The sequence below is a fragment of the Microcaecilia unicolor genome, chromosome 1 (genome assembly GCF_901765095.1).
Source record: "Microcaecilia unicolor chromosome 1, aMicUni1.1, whole genome shotgun sequence".
Lineage (NCBI taxonomy): Eukaryota > Metazoa > Chordata > Amphibia > Gymnophiona > Siphonopidae > Microcaecilia > Microcaecilia unicolor.
In genome coordinates this window covers 541028992-541044275 of record NC_044031.1, presented here as the reverse complement: position 1 = coordinate 541044275, position 15284 = coordinate 541028992, and the positions used below count along the sequence as shown (strand labels likewise).

The 15284-nt window shown below is 47.5% G+C and overlaps 1 protein-coding gene across 1 annotated transcript in view; it reads right to left on the bottom strand.

Annotated features, from left to right (window-relative positions):
- TMEM67 (transmembrane protein 67) overlaps nucleotides 1-15284 on the bottom strand; it is a 465663-nt gene that overhangs the window by 121837 nt on the left and 328542 nt on the right. The window contains 1 exon segment of the mRNA XM_030216600.1: nucleotides 10430-10528. Coding sequence (XP_030072460.1) covers nucleotides 10430-10528 — 99 coding nt within the window.

Sequence of the window (15284 nt, the reverse complement as noted above, 5' to 3'; positions counted from 1 at the left end):
AAATATGCATGATTTTTAAGGATTTAGGGCACAATTCCCCTAAGAATACCCATCATACACATAACTATAGGTCCTGGTTTTGGAAACTCTTACTTTATCAATCTGTAGAGCCTGGCAGTACTTTCACAAAGTCAGTGGATGGTGGCTGCTCAGATCTTCTCTCAGGCTCTATGAATTGATTAATAAAAATCCAGAAAAACAGAAGCTCTAAACCCCATGCCCTCCTGGCTGCCCCCCCTCCCCAAAACACACACATTTTCTCATGCTCAACTCCTTTCCGTGCCACTTTTCCCCGGGGGGGCACCCTACAAGCCAGCTATTCTCCCCAACCCCTCCTCAATCATACAGCCAGAAACTAATTTGCTACCCAAAACAAGTCATCCAGTCTCACCTCTTCTTCCTCAAATAGCCTGCCTGCTTTCCCACTCAAGCAGTCAGTGAGCCTGGCTTCTTTTTCTCACTAACAGGTAGATAGCCAATGTGTGCAAAAGCCTCCCTGCCTAAAGAAGCGGACAGTTCCTAGCCAAAGCAGCCAACTGCCAGGATCAGAGTATAAAAGCCTCAAGGGCTCCTCACCAGTTCATCTGCTTTCCTCTCACTGCAGCATGTTCTTTTTAGTGCACCAAATGCCTCTCACTGTGTTAAACTAAACAATTCGTATGGAACAAGCTACAGAACCTCATATGACCAAGTGCACTGACTTCATACACTGAAGAGCTTTAACTGAGTCTGCAAATAGGCTCTTTTGTAATCATAGATTCTCAAAAACTCCCCTTACATCTGCACAATACATTTTTTTATATACATACATATTTTTTCATGTTATTAATGTGCTACCTAAATGCCTTTAAATACATTCACTCATGATACTCCTGTGACAATATATTAATCAGAAAACTCTATTGAAACTATTAGCCTTCACAATTTCAACAGTACTTATCTAGACTCCCGACAGGGATCTCCATTTCACTAACAGCTTCATCAGGGGGTACTTAACTCCCCACTGGGCGTCAGATAAGTGCTGTTTGTTTCTGGGAATGGAGAATCACTGGAATATTGTCGAGACTGTGAAGGCTAATAGTTTCAGTAGAGTTTGTTGATTAATGTATTGTCACAAGAGTAACATGAATGAATGAATGTATTTAAAGGCATTTGGGTAGCACATTAATAATAATAATAATTATATATTATATATATAAATGTATTGTACAAGTGTAAGGGGAGGTTTTGAGAACCTCTGATTACAGAGGGGCCCATATGCGACACATTTAAAGAGCTGTTTAGTACATGAAGCGAATGCTACATACCTGTAGAAGGTATTCTCCGAGGACAGCAAGGCTGATTGTTCTCACTGATGGGTGACGTCCACGGCAGCCCCTCCAATCGGAATCTTCACTAGCAAAGTCCCTTTGCTAGCCCTCCGCGCGCCGCGCGCACCGCGCATGCGCGGCCGTCTTCCCGCCCGAAACCGGCTCGAGCCGGCCAGTCTCATATGTAGCAAAAGAAGATACAAGGGAAGACACAACTCCAAAGGGGAGGCGGGCGGGTTTGTGCGAACAATCAGCCTGCTGTCCTCGGAGAATACCTTCTACAGGTATGTAGCATTCGCTTTCCTCCCGAGGACAAGCAGGCTGCTTGTTCTCACTGATGGGGTATCCCTAGCCCCCAGGCTCACTCAAAAACAACAACCATGGTCAATTGGGCCCTCGCAACGGCGAGGACATAACTGAGATTGAACCTAAAAAATTTACCAACTAACTGAGAGTGCAGCCTGGAACAGAACAAACAGGGCCCTCGGGGGGTGGAGTTGGATCCTAAAGCCAAACAGGTTCTGAAGAACTGACTGCCCGAACCGACCTGTCGCGTCGGGAATCCTGCTGCAGGCAGTAATGAGATGTGAATGTGTGGACAGATGACCACGTCGCAGCTTTGCAAATTTCTTCAATGGAGGCTGACTTCAAGTGGGCTACCGACGCAGCCATGGCTCTAACATTATGAAGCCGTGACATGACCCTCAAGAGCCAGCCCCGCCTGGGCGTAAGTGAAGGAAATGCAATCTGCTAGCCAATTGGATATGGTGCGTTTCCCCACAGCCACTCCCCTCCTATTGGGATCAAAAGAAACAACAATTGGGCGGACTGTCTGTTGGGCTGCGTCCGCTCCAGATAGAAGGCCAATGCTCTCTTGCAGTCCAATGTGTGCAGCTGACGTTCAGCAGGGCAGGAATGAGGACGGGGAAAGAATGTTGGCAAGACAATTGACTGGTTCAGATGGAACTCCGACACGACCTTTGGCAAGAACTTAGGGTGAGTGCGGAGGACTACTCTGTTATGATGAAATTTGGTGTAAGGGGCCTGGGCTACCAGGGCCTGAAGCTCACTGACTCTACGAGCTGAAGTAACTGCCACCAAGAAAATGACCTTCCAGGTCAAGTACTTCAGATGGCAGGAGTTCAGCGGCTCAAAAGGAGGTTTCATCAGCTGGGTGAGAACGACATTGAGATCCCATGACACTGTAGGAGGCTTGACAGGGGGCTTTGACAAAAGCAAACCTCTCATGAAGCGAACAACTAAAGGCTGTCCCGAGATCGGCTTACCTTCCATATGGTAATGGTATGCACTGATCGCACTAAGGTGAACCCTTACAGAGTTGGTCTTGAGACCAGACTCAGACAAGTGCAGAAGGTATTCAAGCAGGGTCTGTGTAGGACAAGAGCGAGGATCTAGGGCCTTGCTGTCACACCAGACGGCAAACCGCCTCCATAAAAAGAAGTAACTCCTCTTAGTGGAATCTTTCCTGGAAGCAGCAAGAATGCGGGAGACACCCTCTGACAGACCCAAAGAGGCAAAGTCTACGCTCTCAACATCCAGGCCGTGAGAGCCAGGGACCGGAGGTTGGGATGCAGAAGCGCCCCTTCGTCCTGCGTGATGAGGGTCGGAAAACACTCCAATCTCCACGGTTCTTCGGAGGATAATTCCAGAAGAAGGGGGAACCAGATCTGACGCGGCCAAAAAGGAGCAATCAGAATCATGGTGCCTCGGTCTTGCTTGAGTGTTCAACAAAGTCTTCCCCACCAGAGAAATGGAGGATAAGCATACAGGAGGCCCTCCCCCCAATGCAGGAGGAAGGCATCCGATGCCAGTCTGCCGTGGGCCTGAAGCCTGGAACAGAACTGAGGGACTTTGTGGTTCACTCGAGATGCGAAGAGATCCACCAAGGGGGTGCCCCACGCTTGGAAGATCTGGCGCACCACTCGGGAATTGAGCGACCACTCGTGAGGTTGCATAATCCTGCTCAACCTGTCGGCCAGACTGTTGTTTACGCCTGCCAGATATGTGGCTTGGAGCACCATGCCGTGACGGCGAGCCCAGAGTCACATGCTGACGGCTTCCTGACACAGGGGGCGAGATCCGGTGCCTCCCTGCTTGTTGACGTAGTACATGGCAACCTGGTTATCTGTCTGAATTTGGATAATTTGGTGGGACAGCCGATCTCTGAAAGCCTTCAGAGCGTTCCAGATCGCTCGCAACTCCAGGAGATTGATCTGTAGATCGCGTTCCTGGAGGGACCAGCTTCCTTGGGTGTGAAGCCCATCGACATGAGCTCCCCAGCCCAGGAGAGACGCATCCGGGGTCAGCACTTTTTGTGGCTGAGGAATTTGGAAAGGACGTCCCAGAGTCAAATTGGACCAAATCGTCCACCAATACAGGGATTTGAGAAAACTCGTGGACAGGTGGATCACGTCTTCTAGATCCCCAGCAGCCTGAACCACTGGGAAGCTAGGGTCCATTGAGCAGATCGCATGTGAAGGCGGGCCATGGGAGTCACATGAACTGTGGAGGCCTGTGGCCTATGCAATCTCAACATCTGCCGAGCTGTGATCTGCTGGGACGCTCGCACCCACGAGACGAGGGACAACAGTTGTTGGCCCTCGCCTCTGGGAGATAGGCGCGAGCCGTCCGAGAATCCAGCAGAGCTCCTATGAATTCGAGTCTCTGCGCCGGGAGAAGATGGGACTTGGGTAATTTATCACAAACCCCAGTAGCTCCAGGAGGCGAATAGTCATCTGCATGGACTGCAGGGCTCCTGCCTCGGACGTGTTCTTCACCAGCCAATCGTCGAGATATGGGAACACGTGCACCCCCCGCCTGCGAAGTGCTGCTGCTACTACAGCCAAGCACTTGTGAACACCCTGGGCGCAGAGGCGAGCCCAAAGGGTAGCACACAGTACTGGAAGTGACGTGCGCCCAGCTGAAATCGCAGATACTGTCTGTGAGCTGGCAGTATCGGGATGTGTGTGTAGGCATCCTTCAAGTCCAGAGAGCATAGCCAATCGTTTTCCCTGAATCATGGGAAGTAGGGTGCCAGGGAAAGCATCCTGAACTTTTCTTTGACCAGATATTTGTTCAGGGCCCTTAGGTCTAGGATGGTGACGCATCCCCCCTGTTTTCTTTTCCACAAGGAAGTACCTGGAATAGAATCCCAGCCCTCTTGCCCGGATGGCACGGGCTCGACCGCATTGGCGCTGAGAAGGGCGGAGAGTTCCTCTGCAAGTACCTGCTTGTGCTGGAAGCTGTAAGACTGAGCTCCCGGTGGACAATTTGGAGGTTTTGAGGCCAAATTGAGGGTGTATCCTTGCCGGACTATTTGGAGAACCCACTGATCGGAGGTTATGAGAGGCCACCTTTGGTGAAAAGCTTTCAACCTCCTCCGACTGGCAGGTCGCCCGGCACTGACACTTGGATGGCGGCTATGCTCTGCGGAGCCAGTCAAAAGCTCGCCCCTTGCTTTTGCTGGGGAGCGAGGGGCCTTGCTGAGTCGCACGCTGCTGACGAGAAGCGAGCGCGCTGGGGCTTAGCCTGGGCCGCAGGCTGTCGAGAAGGAGGATTGTACCTACGCTTGCCAGAAGAGTAGGGGAACAGTCTTCCTTCCCCCGAAAAATCGTCTACCTGTAGAGGTAGAAGCTGAAGGCTGCCGGCGGGAGAACTTGTCAGATATGCGGTGTCCCGCTGGTGGAGCTGCTCTACCACCTGTTCGACTTTCTCTCCAAAAATGTTATCCGCACGGCAAGGCGAGTCCGCAATCCGCTGCTGGATTCTATTCTCCAGGTCGGAGGCACGCAGCCATGAGAGCCTGCGCATCACCACACCTTGAGCAGCGGCCCTGGACGCAACATCAAAGGTGTCATACACCCCTCTGGCCAGGAATTTTCTGCACGCCTTCAGCTGCCTGACCACCTCCTGAAAAGGCTTGGCTTGCTCAGGGGGGAGAGCATCAACCAAGCCCGCCAACTGCCGCACATTGTTCCGCATGTGTATGCTCGTGTAGAGCTGGTAAGACTGAATTTTGGCCACGAGCATAGAAGAATGGTAGGCCTTCCTCCCAAAGGAGTCTAAGGTTCTAGAGTCCTTGCCCGGGGGCGCCGAAGCATGCTCCCTAGAACTCTTAGCCTTCTTTAGGGCCAGATCCACAACTCCAGAATCATGAGGCAACTGAGTGCGCATCAGATCTGGGTCCCCATGGATCCGGTACTGGGACTCGATCTTCTTGGGGATGTGGGGATTAGTTAATGGCTTGGTCCAGTTCGCAAGCAATGTCTTTTTTAGGACATGGTGCAAGGGAACAGTGGACGCTTCCTTAGGTGGAGAAGGATAGTCCAGGAGCTCAAACATTTCAGCCCTGGGCTCGTCCTCCACAACCACCGGGAAGGGGATGGCCGTAGACATCTCCCGGACAAAGGAAGCGAAAGACAGACTCTCAGGAGGAGAAAGCTGTCTTTCAGGAGAGGGAGTGGGATCGGAAGGAAGACCCTCAGACTCCTCGTCAGAGAAATATCTGGGGTCTTCTTCCTCTTCCCACGAGGCCTCACCCTCAGTGTCAGACACAAGTTCACGGACCTGTGTCTGCAACCGTGCCCGACTCAACTCCGTGGAGCCACGTCCACGATGGGGGCGTTGAGAGGTAGACTCCCTCGCCCGCATCGGCGAAGCTCCCTCCGCCGACGTAGTCGGGGAGCCTTCCTGGGAGGCGACGGCAGCCGGCACCGCACGCGGCACCGACGCCGGAGACCTCACCTCGGGCGATGGACCAGCCGGCGCCACGCTCGACGGTACCGGTGGCGCAAGCACCGCCGGTACTGGAGGGGTAGGGCGCAACAGCTCTCCCAGGATCTCTGGGAGAACGGCCCGGAGGCTCTCATTCAGAGCGGCTGCGGAGAAAGGCATGGGAGTCGATGCAGGCGTCGACGTCAGAACCTGTTCCGGGCGTGGAGGCTGTTCCGGGCTGTCCAGAGTGGAGCGCATCGACACCTCCTGAACAGAGGGTGAGCGGTCCTCTCGGTGCCGATGCCTACTGGGTGCCGACTCCCTCGGCGACCCAGAGCTCTCGGTACCGACACGGGAAGGGGACCGGTGACGATGCTTCTTCGATTTCTTGGAACGAAGCATGTCACCGGAGCTTCCCGGTACCGACGAGGAGGACGTAGAATCCAGCCGTCGCTTCCTCGGGGCCGAGGCCGAAGGAGGTCGGTCTCGGGGGGGCTGTACCGCAGGAGCCCTCAGGGTAGGGGGAGACCCACCCAAAGGCTCACCGCCACCAGCAGGGGAATGGACAGCCCTCACCTGCACTCCTGACGATGCACCACCGTCCGACGACATCAACAGACGAGGTCCCGGTACCACCGACGTCGATGCAGCTATCCGATGTCTCGGCGCCGATGCAGAGGGCCGATGCCTCGATGCACTCGATGCACTGGCAGCCGAGGATGAAGCTCTGGACGCTGAAGACGTCGATGCACTCGATACCCCCGGTGCCGATGCCGACGAAGAGCCCGAGAACAAAACGTTCCACTGGGCCAATCTCGCTACCTGAGTCCGCCTTTGCAAAAGGGAACACAGACTACAGGCCTGAGGGCGGTGCTCGGCCCCCAGACACTGAAGACACGACGCGTGCCTATCAGTGAGCGAGATAACCCGGGCGCACTGGGTGCACTTCTTGAAGCCGCTGGAAGGCTTCGATGTCATGGGCGGAAAAATCACGCCGGCGAAATCAAAATCCGAAATGACGAAAATGAGCACCAAAACTTTGAGGGAGAAAAATCTCGACCGAGGCCGAAAAGAGGCCTACCCCGACGACGAAAGAAAACTTACCGGGGCAAAGTCTGAAAATACGGGAAGGGGCAAACGAAACCCGAAGGGGCTTCCGGAGCACTTCCCAACAATTCTGAAAGATTTTCCGAAGAAAAAACAACACGTCGAAGACAAAGGACGCGCGAGGTCAACTTTCCGGGGCTCGACACGGCGAAAACACGACCGTACCGAGTGCGGACAAAGAAAGACTGGCCGGCTCGAGCCGGTTTCGGGCGGGAAGACGGCCGCGCATGCGCGGTGCGCGCGGGCGCGCGAGGGCTAGCAAAGGACTTTGCTAGTGAAGATTCCGATTGGAGGGGCTGCCGTGGACGTCACCCATCAGTGAGAACAAGCAGCCTGCTTGTCCTCGGAGAAATGTAATTTATCTTTAAAATTAAGCATGGTACCGGAAGATTGGAGGGTGGCCAATATATCACCAATTTTTTTTAAAAGGTTCCAGAGGAGATCCGGGAAATTATAGACCGGTGAGCCTGACGTCGGTGCCAGGCAAAATGGTAGATACTATTATAAAGAACAAAATTACAGAGCATATTCAAAAGCATGGATTAATGAGACAAAGCCAAATTGGATTTAGTGAAGGGAAATTGTGCCTCACCAATCTACTACATTTCTTTGAAGGGGTGAACAAACATGTGGATAAAGGTGAACCGGTTGATATTGTGTATCTGGATTTTCAAAAGACATTTGACAAAGTACCTCATGAAAGTCTCCAGAGGAAATTGGAGAGTCATGGGATAGGAGATAGCATCCTATTGTGAATTAAAAACTAGTTAAAAGATAGAAAACAAAGAGTAGGGTTAAATGGTCAGTACTCTCAATGGAGAAGGGTAGTTAGTGGGGTTCCCCAGGGTCTATGGTGGGACTGCTGCTTTTTAACATATTTATAAATGACCTAGAGATGGGAGTAACTAGTGAGGTAATTAAATCTGCTGATTACACAAAGTTATTTAAAGTTGTTAAATCGCAAGAGGATTGTGAAAAATTACAAGAGGACCTTACGAGACTGGGTTCCTAATGGCAGATGACATTTAATGTGAGCAAGTGCAAAATGATGCCTGTGGGAAAGAGAAACCCGAATTATAGCTACGTAATGCAAGGTTCCACATTAGGAGTCACAGATCAGGAAAGTGATCTAGGCGTCATCTCCTTTTCAGATACATAATTCTGGATGTGTGAAGCCTCGCTTTAGGCTATGAGGGAAACTGAAACGTCCAGGTCAACTTGTGCTCAACTCTCCCTACATTCCACAAAAGGCTCTGCTGAATAGAGAGCTGTCTGAAAGCTATATATAAGGACATGTTCGTTTGCTGAAACGTACACCAAGACCTGTGATTTTAAAAAAGCTGCATATGGCAAGAAGGGCACCCTGTTCTACCAAAATGTGCTGGGGCGGACTGATGGTCCATGTAGCCTAGTTTCCTACTTCCAGCAGTGGTCAACCCAGGTCACAAGTACCTGACAGAATCCCTAATAGTAGCAAGATTCCATGCTACCAATCTCAGGGACAGCAGTGGCTTTCCCTATTTCTATCTCAATAGCAGACTATGAACTTTTCCTCCAGAAATTTGTCCAAACCTTTTTTAAACCTTGATACACTAACCGCTGTTACCACATCCTCTGGTAACGAGTTCCAAAGTTTAACTATTTGTTGAGTGAAAAAATATTTCCCCCTATTGAGAACATTAAACATTCCCCAATGTACCCCGATGGCACTGACCCTTCCCACGTCCACTCACTGATTTTATCCCTTGCACCTACTAGGGATTTCTTTGGTGGCTAGTGGTGGGGACAGGAGCAAACCAGGGTGGAGGTGGAGGTTCAATTGGTGCCATCATTCACTAACATTAGTATTGGATACTACTGCTCATGTCAAGCTGTTTGATGCTGTTGGGTTTGGTGGGGGGGGGGTGCAATTTACTTTACTTTACACTGGTCTTATATTCTGCTAATACTATAATAGTTCAAAGCGGGTCACAGGAAAAGAAAGTGAAACATACATTCAGAAGGTACAATCAAGCATTTTAAAAGTGCAATAACTTCAAAATGACCAAATTTATGAAAATAAAATATTTCTGAGATAAAAAAAAGCCTTCAGTAACTTCCTAAAAAGCAAATAATTATTCATCAAAGTTCTAATGGCAGTGAGCTCTAAAAGGAAACAGTTTTATAAGGAATAGAGTTGGACAACAGTCTTTTGAACCTAACATTACATACTGATGGGAAATGTAACAAACCAAGATAACAAGATAATATGAAGCTTCACCTTGTAAAATCCTGAATAATATAGAACCCAATTTAAACTGTATCCACAACTCCACCAGCAGCCGGTGCAAGTCAAACAAATATGATGTTATTTGATCAGATTTATACAAAGAATAAATCAGCCTGACTGCCGTATTCTGTATTATCTGTAGACTATGAAATGATATTTTATTTCAATGTAATGATGTTTTAGTGCAATGGGGAGGTAGAGTATTTTTTATGCTATTGGGAGAGATTGGGGGTTTTGACGCTATCGGGGAACTGGGTTGATGCTACCAGAGGGTGAGACTGATAGATGAGGACTATTTGATGCTGTCAGGGGATGGAGGAATTGGAAGTGGGATTGATGCTGTTTGCACCTGACCCTTTATTGGCACTTGTGCATGCCTTCAGTCAGGTGCAGAAACTGATCAGTAAATATTTTCAGAGAGTCATATTTTCTCATTGTAAAACGGGAACTACATGTCTATTTTGGGGCACTGCCCAAACCATGCCTCTTAGAAAACTATGAGGCTCACTTCCAAAGCACTTACAAAGTTCCATAGGTTACTATGAAACTTTGTAAGTCTAAGTGCTTTGAAAATACACCTCTATACATCCTTGGATCTATATGTTCTAATAGTGACTTTCTAAAATTGCTAATTGCACACATACGTGATCTATATATGTTAATGCCATTTACATATCTAATGACTCCTAAAATAAAAGCTGTAATTATAATATCGTACAGAATTATAAAGTCAGTTGAAATGATTACAAAAAAAAAGCCTTATGCGGTCGGTGCCTGTATTGAATACATTTTTTTTTTTTTACAATATTGGCTCAATAGTATATTATAACTCACTGCTAAGAAGCAAATATTAGTACAATCCAATTTAATACTCAAAATAAAACTAAAGACAAAAGAAATACTCAACAAGCCTAAGACATAAAAAAATAGCATTTCTATACTTCTGCCATTCTAAGCTAACCTGTTCAGAATTGAACTTCATTGTAAATAATCTATAGTGCACACTTACTTTGAAGAAAATGAGCCAATAAAGTCCTGTTCCCACTGTGACAATAAAGAAAACATTTCCAAGATCTCCAGCATAGAACACCAAGAACTTCACAATTGTCTACCAAAGATAAAACGCTCAGATCAGTGATTATAGTTATGACCTTCTTCTCCTACTGTATTTAAAGATAGCAGATTACTCACTAAACCAGTGATTTTCAAAGCACACCATCTGTTTTTTAAGGATATATATTTTATCATTTAAAAAACAAATATTAAGATTGTGTTAAGTTCAATAATTAAATTTTTTTTAATAATTGTGTTATTTTTATAGTTGATTATTTTTAGTGAAGATACAAGTTGGCAAAAGGGAAACAACACAATTCAAAGATAACACAATTAGCCACAAATAACATGCATTCAAAAACAACAATTTTAAAGCAAATACCTCCCACCCCTGCCCACAACATACCCATCACAGTGCTGGTGGTGATCACATCCCTTCACTGCATCTGATCTGTAGGTCTGTAAGCCTAAATTCCTTTATAATAGATTACCACCAGGCACACTACTACTACTACCAGGGGTGTGCTGGTAAATTTTTAACAACAGGCTCTTTCTCCAGATATAGCCAGTTCTGCAGTTGGAAGGGCCAGGGGTGGCCGGGGGGGGGGGGGGGAGCAACACTTGCCTCTCTCTCCTCCCTCCATTCGTGTGGGCAAGCTAGGCATACCTTTGCTGGCAGCCAATAAATGGACTGCCACCACTCCCAACGTCTTGCTCTGAGCAGCATGCTGGAACTTCTCTCACATGCTCGAAAAGTCCCAGCCTGCTGCCCAGAGCTGGAAACAAGGAGCGGGGAGCAGCAGTAGTCTATTTACTTGGCTGTCAGGGCTCAGCATCCCCACCAGCAAAGTAAAAGAGAATTCAGCAGGGGGCCCAAGCCCACATTTTGGGAGCCAGTTGTTAAAGTAGCCATGGAGGGCCCTACTTTAACAACCAGCTCCCAAAATTCTTAAAAACTTAACAACCGGCTCTTGCGAGCCTGTGAGAGCCTGCTCCAGCACACCACTGACTACTACTACTAATAGCACGTTTATAGAACTACCCTCGTAATGACAAAGTAATAAGATTATACCAAAATGGACACAATCTGTATGTCACACAATTTTCACTATGTAATAATCTGGTTAAAATTTGTGATGAGAACAAATAAACTACCAAAGGAACATCCACATCAAACTTAAGGACTCACTATAATTCAGCCACTTAATGTATGGCCAAGTTAAAGTAGATTTAGTATGAAAGATCCATTAACTTTCTCATGGTATCTGGGTACACAAACTGGGGAATTTAGCCTGTCTGGTTTTCTCTTACCTTTTTTCCTGTAGCGGTCAGCGGCAGCAGCAGGCAGGGATTCAGACAGCCTGCTCGCGCCAACTTGAGCCCTCTCTCTGACGCATCCCACCTATACGGAAGCAGGAAGTCATGTCACAGAGAAGACTGAAGGGTTGGTGCTAACAAGTCTGAATCACTGCCCACTGCCACCAACCACTACAGAATAAATCTTATAATGCCAGGTCGCTGCTTTGGGATAGAACAGGAGTGACAGAAAATTATCATGGCATACCTGTGGAGCAGCTGCAGCACACTGGTTGAAAAACACTGCTCTAAACCATTTTCTCTAAACAGGTTTCATCTTTTAACTCCTTCCAATCCTTATACATAAACACATGCTTTTACTTAAATTAACTGAGAACTTAGAGGGTAATTTTACAGATACCCACATGGGTGAAAAGTATATGCATATTTCACAGGACTTTGAAAATTATCCTGGGAAAAGTACCAAACACATATCTATGTGGATACTTTTTCTGATTAAAAATATGTGCACACAGAGGAGGAAGTGACGTCACGGTGCTTAATGGCCGCTTGAGCTGAGAGCTCCCGCACCCACTTACTTACCTTTAAAGGCTTGCCTTGCTTTCTTTAGCATGTCGTTTGCTCTCCCTTTTCGGTCCGGCGAGACTGTGAACAGGACCCGATTTTAGCATGAGTAAACTTTTGACGAAACCCTGTAAAGATACTGAGCACCAAGCCTCTAGGCAATCTAGCAGAGGCCCCCGGCGACACGTGTCTCTGGCTCCTCTCTCGCACTCTGATTCCGACTCGGCGGTGTTGCAGTCGGAGGCACGTCCCACTGTGGTTCCAAATGGGATGTCGAAGGAGCTGGTAAAATCTTTGCAAGTTATTCGAGAGGAGATTAAATTTTCAAAAGACGAAATCCTTGAGCATATGGAGGTATTAAGCATGGATCTGTGTGAGCTATGTGGCCGCGTTGAAGATTTGGAGGGACGTGTGGAGGAACAGGCTGAGCATTTCACTGAAATGAACTCTAACTTACAGAAGATCTCTGATCTCTATGCAGAGCTCCAGTTTAAGGTAGACGACTTAGAGAATTAGGGATGCCGCAATAACCTCCACATCTGTGACATCCCTGAAAATGGGGATGCTGAGGATGTTGCAACAGTTGTTCGTGTAATATGTGAAAAATTGCTGGGAACGGAATCTGCTACAGGAACAATTGAGATTTAAAGAGACCACAGAACTTTTGGGAAGCCTATGAACAACAGACCTTGAGACATTATTGTTAGGTTCGCTTCCTCTATCACTAGGGAGTGTTTGCTGCAGTGTGCTTGTCAGACTCCATCTGTTACTACAATGAAGCGAGGGTCCAGATTTATCAAGATGCTTCTGCATTTACGCTTTCCCAGAGGCGCCTCATGAAGCCAGCTTTGGAAATCCTGTCCAGGGAAAAGGTTGCCTATCAGTGGGCCTTTCCTTTTGCTTTGTTGTTCACCCTTAATGGTAAACTGCAACGTGCCCATCATCTCAACGAAGCGTGGAAGATTCTGCATGATGCAGGGATGTCACCAACAGCGGCTCCACCAACAGAGATAGATTCCTCTACAAAGCGCGACTTCAAAAATGGAAAACGGGTTTCTCCTAAATCAAGAATGCCCTCTGCTACCGTTTGAGTTGTCTTTTGGACTTTATGTGGTCTTGACCTTTTCTGCTTGGGGGGAGGGGGGCTAGCGGCTCTCTTTAGTTGAAAATGGAAGATGCATGGATTTGTATTTGTATTTAGTATGGGTTAGGTTGTTTGTAGTGTGTGGGGGGTGGGTTCGGGATGTCTATTAGTGGCTGGGGTTCTTTTCCTTCTCTTACCCATTCAGGATTCTTTGATTTTGCTGTCTGGTGTGGATGGGGGGAGGTGTTGGGTGGAGGGTGCAAAGGGAGATGTTTGTGGAAGGTGCATGTGGGAGAGGGGTGAATATTGTTTGGGGGAGTTGCATGGTCTGTGGGAGGAGGAGGGGGGTATGCTGTTGGGGATGTGGGGGTTTTTTTGGGGTGGGGTTGGTTTCATCAATCTATCCAGAATACTTAGGTCCTGGCATGTGTTGTGGCTTAAAAAGAAGAAGTCCTTTTAATGAGTGTTGATTTAAAATTCTTGACATACAATGTCAAGGGCCTGAACTCACCTCAAAAATGCCAAAAGCTTTTCAAGGAGCTTTTGTTTCATGAACCTCAAGTGGTGTTTCTCCAAGAAACTCATTTTAAAAGGGAACATGAAAAATTCTTGTCTCATCCTAACTACCCATACTGTATGTTTATTGTGCTTCTGCTGCTGATGCATCTAAGAAACGTGGGGTTGCAATTTTGCTTCATTCTTCCTTGCAGATTCAGGTGATGAAGATCAGACGTGATTCTGCTGGAAGATTTTTGCTTTTCCATTTATTATTAGACAATCAGGCCTTTTCCCTGGCCTCTGTTTATGCTCCTAATGAGTCACAGGACGGATTTTTTGTCAGGCTTGGCGAGAGTTTCCTCTCAAATCCATATGGTAAAATGATAGTAGGGGTAGATTTTAATGCTTCCTTTCATCCAACTTTGGATAGATCTGGTTCAGCGTCTATTGTGGACGTTAAGAACTCAAAGACGCTGAGTGGTTTCGCGAGATCTTTGAGTACCTGTGACATATGGCGCTTGCATCACCCAACAGAACGGGATTATTCTTTCTATTCTCATTCTCATGAATCTTACTTCCGTATTGATCAACTATTAGTGGATGTTTCTTTGGCACAGGGGGGAGATCTCTCGGGCACTGGACCCATTACCATATTGGATCATGCTCCGACTTGGGTCCAATTACCGTCTCTCCATGAGGAGGAGAAAGATAGGAGGTGGACCTTAAATACAACTTTACTGAGAGATGATAAGATCCTGGATGGCTATAGGTCCCTTTTGTGGTTATATCCTGACATTAACTTGAATTCGGGCCCTTCCTTGGGGGTTCTTTGGGGTGCCCTCAAGGCGGTAACTAGAGGATTCTTTTTGCAAAAGGCAGGTTCACAGGCTCGTACTAGACGTGTGGAAGTGGCTAATTGTATCTCCCAGCTGACTCATTTAAAGGAACTTCAAAAATCTTCTCATTAGACTTCTACCTTGCGGGAGATTCAAGCCACCCACTTATGCTTAGATAACATATACTCCGATCTGTTGCAATTTTCTAGAGGCCAGCAACAACAAACTCACTATGTTCATCATAATAAGCCAGGCCGATCTTTGGCTCTTAAACTTCAACAGCAAAGAGTCGACCTTACTATCCTTAGGATTGGGGATGGTAGGAATAATGTTTTGACTAAATCCTCTTTGATTCGTCAACATTTTCAAGTTTTTTTATCAGTCTTAATATTTGGCTGAATCCTCGATCTCTCTGGAAGCAATTGAGGATTTTTTGTCATCTCAAGCACTCCCCTCCTTAACTGAAGTGCAGCATTGTGCTTTAGAATGCCCTGTTCTTGTGGAGGAAATCA